General features: G+C 44.1%; 1 protein-coding gene across 1 annotated transcript in view; it reads right to left on the bottom strand.

Moving 5' to 3' along the window:
* Positions 1-4,488: 4,488 nt before the first annotated feature.
* Positions 4,489-10,000, bottom strand: part of timm50 (translocase of inner mitochondrial membrane 50 homolog (S. cerevisiae)) — a 28,053-nt gene continuing 22,541 nt past the window's right edge. Inside the window, exons 10-12 of the mRNA XM_035621929.2 lie at positions 5,788-5,944; positions 5,478-5,584; positions 4,489-5,375 (exon numbers count right to left, since the gene is read on the bottom strand). Coding sequence (XP_035477822.1) covers positions 5,277-5,375; positions 5,478-5,584; positions 5,788-5,944 — 363 coding nt within the window. The 3' untranslated portion in view covers positions 4,489-5,276. The remainder of the gene's footprint in view (positions 5,376-5,477; positions 5,585-5,787; positions 5,945-10,000) is intronic.

Genomic DNA, 10,000 nt, shown 5'->3' with positions numbered 1-10,000 from the left:
AGGAAATAATATTTCCTGAATCAAAATTAAAGTCGAAATGATCAGATTTTTAGTTAAAATTCTGACTTGTAGAGAAACTACAAGATTCACAGACCAAAGAATCAGATCAATAATCAAAACCACAAGATGAAATGCTTCCAAAATGACCAGAAACAAACACAAAGTTCACAGACGTTACATAATAAAGTTTTTGATTCGAAATCAATCCTCAAACTCGACAGACGTTAAGTGCGTGTGTGTGTGTGTGTGTGTGTGTGCGAGTGTGAGTGTGTGAGTGTGTGTGTGTGTGGGGGGGGGGGGTCCTCGTGGTGCCACTTTTCAGGCCCTTCAGTCTGTTGCTGAAAGAAGCAAATGGTTTAAACATCAGTTCCCAGGTTCACACCTCCTGACTGAGGGGGAGGGGGGAGGGGGTGTCGTGTTCAGATCTAATACCCCCAATGTGTGTGTGTGTGTGTGTGTGTGTGTGCCTGGCTTGTGTGGTTTGTATGACACTGAAAACAAAAATAAAAATAACTTTTACTTTTAGTCAACTACATTTACTCAGATGAATCAATCTTAATCCCACGTCGAAGTAGAATGACTCTCTTTTGTCCTTTTGACATGTTTATGTTTATATGAAATGATGACACATCTGACTAATAATAACTCTCGTCATTGTCATTCTATCATATTGATTCTTTCCTTTTTGTAAATCTGTGACACTGATCTCGTCATGCATTCAGATTAATATTAAGATTTTTCTCTGATGCTGTTGTTGGAAAACCTGTTGGTTTTTAAAAAAAATTCTAAATATAGAATTTTATTACAGAAGTCAAAATTTATTTATAAAAAATTAAATGTTCCAGATGACACAGATGCATCATCGGAGGAATTCCCAGTTTCACTTTATGGAAAGTTTGTTATTTTTCTGAATCAGCAGTTCAACATGAGGAGGTTTGTTTCTGATCTGTGAAAACAGGATTATTAAAGTACAAACAGGCTTCAGTTCTTAATCCCTCCGTGGATCTGCTTCATCTCTGACCTGCTCCTCTTTACTCGCCCGTGTGAATCTGAAACCTTCGGGGAATCAGATCATCTGAAGCCTCTAATCCGTCTGTTTGAACAGACTCAACCTTTTCACGATGTCGTCGTAAAAAGAGTTTTACCGTCTTTTTAATATATTTCCAATATAAAGTTTGGCTCAACTTTTTTCAGTCGTTTGACTTTTATGTCCTCGCTCCGCATTCTTTAGTGTTCTGTTTCTGCACGTTCATTTAGTTTCGCTCAGATCTAACGCTACTCTTTTACTTGATTTACCCCCTTTATAGAAACCAGAGGGGGCGTGGGAACAGAGCAACTGCCCCCCCCCCGAGTCACAACCAATTTTAAAAGAATCCCGACGTTCTTCAATAAAAACAGGTCCGTGTGGACACGATGAGATTCCCCAGGGCTCCGTACTGGGTCCCATTTCATTTTGCGATTTATATGAATGATTTGTTTTCTGATCAATTCTATGCAGATGACACTATTGTTAACAACTTATGTTCGATGTCACTGGAACCCGTTTGTGTCTTTGTTGAAAGTGATTTTAAAGTTTATGCACTTTCTTTCTTAATGGGCCCATATTGTCAAAATTGAGATTTCCTGGCTTTTTTCATGATCAATAAGGTCTCAGGTCTGTAAGTACAGACACATACACAGTCTGCATTCAGCAGCTGATTATTTTTACGATGCCCCAGGATTTCCGCAGAAATGTGACGTCAAAGTGACGCAGTCTCTGCCTTCAGCCCCGCCCCCAGCGCTCACCTGTCATTCTGTTGCTGAGCGACAACAACATGAGAAAACATCAGGAAGCGAAACCATTGCACAGGATTCATAAGGAGATTAATACAAGAGACCAGAACTGACTCTGAATTATTTTACCTTTGCAAAATTCAACTGTAACCGGTGTCGGCCGCGGCCCGCGACGTGGAGCTGCTGCTGGGCCGGAGACGCTGCTGTTCTGGTCCGGTCCGCTGATGTTATGATTTCAAACTTCAACTGGACTACAGTATGTGATACGGTAATGATCTGGATTAAAGGATTATCTGACCACTGGATGCTCATTGAGCATTGGTTGAGTCATTTTCATAGTTTGTCGTGTGTCTTATCGTGAACCGCTTGGTTGTTTTTTGTGTATAGTTTTCATGTCATTTGTTTGAAGATGGTGTTTCGTTTCATTCAATCATTTTAAAAAAATTAAACTGCTATCAAGGCCAGGAAATATTCCTGAAAAGAATAAAAGTTAAATAAGAATAAGAAAGTGAAGCCTCCAGGTGAAACAAATAAAAGATGTAAAAACTATTCTGTTTAAAAGTCAAAAATGTAAATGTAAAAAACAAAATAGTTAAAGAAAATTCATCCGAAGTAAAAGAAAAACAAGCAAAAATGCTGTCAAAAGTCAAAATTCCTGATTTATAGCAAAACTACAAGATTCACAGACAAAATGATCAGATTTATAGTCAAAATGACAAGATGAAATTAAGCAATTGGAATTTAAAATTGTGATTTTTACTTGTGATTATTCGATTTTAAGGCTAATTTAAAAAAATCTGAAATAAAAGTTCTGACAGATTGAAATTATTAGAATTAAAGTCAAAATTACAAATTGAGTAACATGACACATTATGATTCGTCACAAATCTGAGATTTAAAATCAAGATTTAGAGTTAAGTTAAAATTGTGATTTACCAATTCCTGACTTATAACAACATTGTAACATTCAAAATCAAAATTATTAGACTTTAGGTCAAGTTTACAAAATAAAAATAAAAAATCTGACTTGTAGCAAAACTACAAGATTCATAGACAAAATTATGAGAGTTATAGTCAAAAATTATTATTACATTTTAAGGCAAATTTACAAAATTCTGAAATAAAAGTTCTGACTTAGATTGAAATTAATAGATTTAGAGTTAAAATTACATGGCAAGTCAAAATGACAAATTTGAAATGAAAATTCTGACTGTAATAATTGAACTAAATCAAAATGATGGGACATAAATTAAAAATATGGATACACCAAATCAAAATTAGGAGATATTAGACATTAGTGATTTTTTTCTACTAAATGAAAACTGAAGCATTAGTATGATAAAACACCGAGTTAATATTTTAAAACATTTTATTTACTATATGAATTTATATGAGTTTTATTTTGCCAGTTGGACTTTTCTCTTTCCAAACCTCTGGACATGAATCATGTTTCCACTTCTGCCTGGGTGAAGATCCAGAGCTGCTGCTGCTGCTGGAAGTGAGGAAACATTCCTGCCGCCCAAGTTCCGACATCTGTGCCAACAGAAGATTCCTTTTCCCATCGTGGGTTTATTGTCCCGACACCTTCCCCCCGGATTAGAAGACGCGTGGACGTGGAGCAGGAATCCAGCGGAGAGGAGAGAAGAAAAACAGATTTAGAGACTTGAGGCTCCGCAGGGCTTCAGATCCCAGGGACTCTGAGCTCGGCTCCAGTTTCACCTGCGTTTCTCCGTGTCCTTAAACTACACGTGTTGCCTTCACACCCTCGACATCACGTACGGAAGAAAAGAGTCCATCTAAAACAAAGTTACACTTTAATAACTCACGTTTGTTCTTTAGTGTGAAACAGAAACAGACTTCAGTTGAGTGACTCAAAGACCTCAGAGTAAATCAGACGTTAAAGTGATTTATTCAACATTATTTTAAAGGTTTTTAACTTTGAAACTTTCATTTAAATTCTGCTTTATTTTTTAAGAATCAACGCGAACGAGCCAAAAAAACCAACTGCATTTCAATGTTTGTAAAATGTGAAAGAATTTTTTTTCCTATTGTTTAAAGGCTGGAAATAAAAAAACATAAATCATCGTCAATTTTTTGACTTAATCAGCGATCAATAATCACCAAACTTCTCTCAGATACATAAACACTTACACCTGTGAAAAAAATCAAACTCCAAACAGTTATGGACGTTATCGTACATTAAGTCACGTTAAGCCTCTTTCCTTATAACAGGCTCCTACTGGGAAAACTGCTTAAAGCTACAGTGTTATATTTAGAAGAACTTTTTACAGAAATTAATATATTGTCCATAACTCTGTGTTCATATATAGTTAGTTATAGTTCCATGAGGTGGACCGACCTCCGTGTGAGTCTCCATGGTTCTACGTCGGTTGTTGAACTAGACGGTCCAGAATACGTCGCGTTCACGTCGTATTTTAGGACACTGAGGGAAACAGGAAATGGAATCATTGCTGTGCGCCACGATAAAGTGTCCCCTGTCGGATGCTAAGTTGGTTGTGGTTTCCACTTTACCACCAGATGGCGCCAAAAAATGACACACTGGGGGTTCAAGCCAATTCCACGTCACTCGCGTCGACTTTATATGTAAACGTCATTACGCAAAAAAATTCATTTCAAAAATCACAGAGCAGAAACAAGTTATCATTTAAACATGAAAATAAAACAAAAATCATAAAAAACAATAAGAAAGGGTGATGTTTTTTTATTTCGTCCTTTATTCACGACGTCGCTCGCTGGCGAGTTCACATCAACACCAACGTTCCGACAAGCAAATGAGACGGAGCAGCGCCGAACCTCGAAGACCGTCGTTTAGTCGCGACACCAACACACGTAGGACAACACAAGACGTTTCTGAAAAAAAGTTCAGGAGGAAGGAAGTCAGAGATTAATGTGAATTTTTTTCCTTTTGGTTCTTTTCCAGCCTCCTCTCATTGGCTTGGCTGCAGCTCCAGCACTTGTCCAATCGGGTGCCCCGATCGTCTGACACATTGAATGAACTCTTTAAGAAGTATTGTTTATCTTTTATTCATTTTTAAGAAACAATCTTCGTTAGAATCGTCTGCAGCAGCGACGTCACGTCCGCTCCGTCTGAAGACGAGATGAAACACGTCAAGAAGGTTCTTGGTTCTTGGTTCCGGACGGAGCCCAGCCGCGACGTCGACCCATGGCGCCGGACTCAGGTCCGCCTCTGACCACCGCGGAGCAGGAGCCTTGACGCCATGACGACCACGGGAGGAGGAAGGGCCACTGATGTCCGGCCTCCCAAAACAAAACAAAAACAAACAAGCGCCTCTGTCACTGGCGCTACACCTCGGCCTTTGTCCTCGCTCCGCTCCGGAGCTGCAGACCCGACGGCTGCTCGCGGCAGAGCGGCGTTCGCCCGGCTACAGTCCGCAGGCTCGCCACCCCGCCCCTCCTCACCGTGGCAGAGAGCCGGGGGCTGCGATTGGTGGGAGTGCGAGAGGGGGGGGGGGGGCGGGGCCTCACTGCTGCTTGGAGCGCCAGAACCGCGAGGCGATGGAGCCGAGGGACAGACCCTGCTGCTTCTGCTGGGCGAGCTCAGCCAGACGCTGCTCCTCCTCCTGACGAGACGGACACAAGAAAATTAATTAATTCACATCAAAAACAAACGTGGCGGCAGACGGGGTAAAACCCGGGGGTGTGTTCCATTTTTATCCTCCTACCTGCGCCAGCTGAGCCTGTCTCCGTTTGAAGGCCTCGATGGGGTCGTCCTCCAGAGCGTAGTTCTCCAGCACCGAGCGGACGTCGTCCACGCCGCTCAGGGCGATGGCTGCCGAGCAGAGAGGAGAGCGGGGGTCACGCACGCACACATTTATTTTGTGTGTGTGTGTGTGTGTGTGTGTGTGTGTGTGTGTGTGTGTGTATATTAAATGATGTTTTGCCTAAAAAAGATCAATTGAAATACAAGTATAAAGTTAAAGATCGATATTGTTATTGAGGACGGGCCCCCGAACGCCTGGTGGTCTCACTCACTCTTGAGGAAGTTGGCGAGGTCGTAGAGCGTCCGGTCCTCCGAGTTCCCGTCCCACTTGGTCAGGGCCATGCCGTTGAAGGGCTGCAGGCTGAACGCCTCCCGCTTACAGTCGACCACGATCACCTTGCTGGTGTCGCGGTTCAGACACGACACATCCTGACGGGACACAAGACGGGGAAGAACGAGACGCGAGCAGGAAATAAATAAATAAATAAATTAAATCCCTCCTCCTCCTCCGGCCCAACGTGGAGCCGCGAGTCTTCGTCTGAGGCCTCATCAAACAAGCCACTTCATGAATCATCTTAATGATCCTTAATATTCACTCAGATTAAAACACACACACACACACACACACACACACACACACACACACACTAATGTTGACCAGCTGGGCGAGCAGAGAAAGTGTGTGTGTGTGTGTGTGTGTGTGTGTGTGTGTGTGTGTGTGTGTGAGACAGATGGAGAGGGACGCTGCTCGTTGTCTCTATCACCAAGCTCATCTGGTGCCTCCCCCCACCACACCGCATATGTGTGTGTGTGTGTGTGTGTGTGTGTGTGTGTGTGTGTGTGTGTGTGTGTGTGTGTGTGTATGTAAACCCCAGTGGACACATTTGTCTTTCCTCCTCGCAGCCAATGAATAGAAGGCATCTGTCTTCCTTCAGAGTGTGTGTGTGTGTGTGTAAACAACAGTTTAGGTTAAGCTTTACCAAACACACACACACACACACACACACACACACACACACACACACACACACACACACACACACACACACACACACACACACACACACACACACACACACACACACACACACACACACACACACACACACACACACACACACACACACACTTAATAGGTCCGAGGTCATGAGATCAGTCAGATATTTTCAGACAATTTACAGCAAAGAATTTTTCAGACCTAGATCTGCAGATATTTTTACTTAAAAATAATATTTTCTCGATTCAAGTTATATGTATATAAAATAAAGTTAATAGTTAAACTGTAAATTATCAAAACACTATGGAGAATTATTTTATTTTTTATTCCCAAATATCGGTATCGGCCCCAAAAATCTAGATCCATCAGGCTCTAATTTTATTTTCATTATATTTTATTCTTTCATATATATATATATATATATATTTTTTTTTTTAAATAATAGGAAAAGAAAAATCTCCTCAAACAAAATAAAGAACCTCATTTTTCACGGTCAACACTGGTTTGTTAGTTTTAAGCGCCATGAGTCAAAGCGGTTGGAGTCACTGGTTTCACACGTTAAACTGGAATTAAAAGATGGAAAATATTAAATATTACTCATTAAAAAAACTAACAGTGAAAAGTGAGCGCACACGTCGTGGACGAATCGAAAACGTTTCAGACAAGTTAATCCAACTGTCTTGTTGTGTGGTGTTGTTTACTTCTGCCCGGCAACATCCGACAAGACAATAAGACGTCTGATCCATTCGTCGGATGCAGGGCAGCAGACGGCGGCTGGACAGTGGTCGGGTTTCAGAAGAGGCGGAGCAAAGGTCACGACGAGTTAAACGTTATGAAACTTGTAGCTGATCTTTCTATGTACACACGCAACCGATGATCTACTCCCTGTTTACACCTGAGTGGTCACGTGACGCGTGTGTGTGTTCAGGGGCTTCAGTGTGGGCGGAGCCTGTCGTTCAGGTGAGCGAAGATGATCTCAGCAGCAAAAAAGATTGACAGCTGAGACTGACTTTGCGATTGGTCGAGAGCGTGTGTGTGTTTTTGTGTCTGGGCGGGGCCTCGATACCACGGCTCCACTAGAGACTCCGACTCCACGTGACGTCACCAGCACAAGACGGCGGCGCCTGAATCTGAGCTGTTATAGAGGAAGTGGAAACGCGTCGTGCGTCTTGATTTACAGTCTGTCGTCAAGGTTTTGAGTGGAGTAAAAAAAAGTATTTACTTTAGTCCACAGAAACTTTAGTGTACATTATTATTATTCGTTATATATTATTTTAAGTATTTTTTTGAGTTTGGTTTACAGCCACAGATCGGCAGGAAGTGCTCAACCTTTTTCATAACTTTCTCTTGACATCTGCGGTGGCGTGTGACTCTGCCTCAGCATATGGAGCATTAATAACAATAACAATAACAATAATGATGATAATAATAATAATAATAACAACTCTCTCTGAGCATCTGTTGCTGTGGTCTCTGTCTTGGTGTTATGGAGATGAGATGATAAGTGTGTCTTCTTCTGGGAAGTAGGTTAACCAGCTCCTTCAGACTGAAAGAGAGGGATGACAGTTGGAGGGAGACAGAAGGAAGAGGAGGGGGAGGGAGGGAGGAAGAAAGGAGAGGAGGAGGAGAGGGGGTAAAGAGGGAGGGAGGGAGAAGAGACATGAAGGAAGAAGAGGAGAGATGTAAGGAAGAAGGAAGGAAGGAAGGAAGGAAGAAAGGAAAGAGAGGAGGAGGAGGAGAAGAGGGGGGAAGGAGAGACATGAAGGAAGAAAAGGAGAGATGTAAGGAAGAAGGAAGGAAGGAAGGAAGGCGATAAGGAGGGGGGATGAGGGAAGGGAGGACAGACATGAAGGAAGAAGCTAAAGAAATCAGGAAAGATGGAAGGAGGAGGGAAAAAAGGGTGAAGGGGAGGTGAGATAAGAGGAAGAGGAGAGGAGAAGGGGGTAATGAGGGAGGGAGGGTAGGAAGGAAAGGAGGAGGAGGGAGAAGGAGGAAGAAGCGAAAGAAATGAGGAGAGATGGAAGGAAGGAAGGAGAGGGTGGAGAGGAGGTGAGATAAGAGGAGAGAGAGAAGGAGGAGGGAGACGGGGTTAAAGAGGGAGGGAGGGAGGGAGGGAGAGGAGGTGAGATAAGAGGAGAGAGAGAAGGAGGAGGGAGACGGGGTTAAAGAGGGAGGGAGGGAGGGAGGGAAGGGTGGAGAGGAGGTGAGATAAGAGGAGAGAGAGAAGGAGGAGGGAGACGGGGTTAAAGAGGGAGGGTGGGAAGGGTGGAGAGGAGGTGAGATAAGAGAGAGAGAGAAGGAGGAGGGAGACGGGGTTAAGAGGGAGGGAGGGAGGGTGGGAAGGGTGGAGAGGAGGTGAGATAAGAGAGAGAGAGAAGGAGGAGGGAGACGGGGTTAAGAGGGAGGGAGGGAGGGAGGGTGGGAAGGGTGGAGAGGAGGTGAGATAAGAGGAGAGAGAGAAGGAGGAGGGAGACGGGGTTAAGAGGGAGGGAGGGAGGGAGGGTGGGAAGGGTGGAGAGGAGGTGAGATAAGAGGAGAGAGAGAAGGAGGAGGGAGACGGGGTTAAAGAGGGAGGGAGGGAGGGTGGGAAGGGTGGAGAGGAGGTGAGATAAGAGGAGAGAGAGAAGGAGGAGGGAGACGGGGTTAAAGAGGGAGGGAGGGAGGGAGGGTGGGAAGGGTGGAGAGGAGGTGAGATAAGAGAGAGAGAGAAGGAGGAGGGAGACGGGGTTAAAGAGGGAGGGAGGGAGGGAGGGAAGGGTGGAGAGGAGGTGAGATAAGAGGAGAGAGAGAAGGAGGAGGGAGACGGGGTTAAAGAGGGAGGGAGGGAGGGAGGGTGGGAAGGGTGGAGAGGAGGTGAGATAAGAGAGAGAGAGAAGGAGGAGGGAGACGGGGTTAAAGAGGGAGGGAGGGAGGGAGGGAAGGGTGGAGAGGAGGTGAGATAAGAGGAGAGAGAGAAGGAGGAGGGAGACGGGGTTAAAGAGGGAGGGAGGGAGGGAGGGTGGGAAGGGTGGAGAGGAGGTGAGATAAGAGAGAGAGAGAAGGAGGAGGGAGACGGGGTTAAGAGGGAGGGAGGGAGGGAGGGTGGGAAGGGTGGAGAGGAGGTGAGATAAGAGGAGAGAGAGAAGGAGGAGGGAGACGGGGTTAAAGAGGGAGGGAGGGAGGGTGGGAAGGGTGGAGAGGAGGTGAGATAAGAGGAAGAGGAGGGAAGGAAAGGAGGCAGAAGGTTAATAAGAGCTGAGGGGGAGGAGGAGAAATCGAATCTCTGCAGCGTCGACACTAAACTGATCACAGCTGTTTTCACCTGTTGCACTTCAGAAAACTATTCTTCTGTCGGTGACAGCTCAGATGATTTGTTTCATAATTGTATGGTTGTGAAACATATTTTTGGTCTATATGAAAACAAGACTTTTCTGCTAATGCTATAGAGCTAACGTTTGCATGAGCAACTGTTTGCTCACTGATACACTGTTTGATTTGTTTGTCAGAAA

The sequence above is a fragment of the Scophthalmus maximus genome, chromosome 11, assembly GCF_022379125.1.
Source record: "Scophthalmus maximus strain ysfricsl-2021 chromosome 11, ASM2237912v1, whole genome shotgun sequence".
Classification (NCBI taxonomy): domain Eukaryota; kingdom Metazoa; phylum Chordata; class Actinopteri; order Pleuronectiformes; family Scophthalmidae; genus Scophthalmus; species Scophthalmus maximus.
This window is presented reverse-complemented; position numbering and strand designations above follow the sequence as displayed.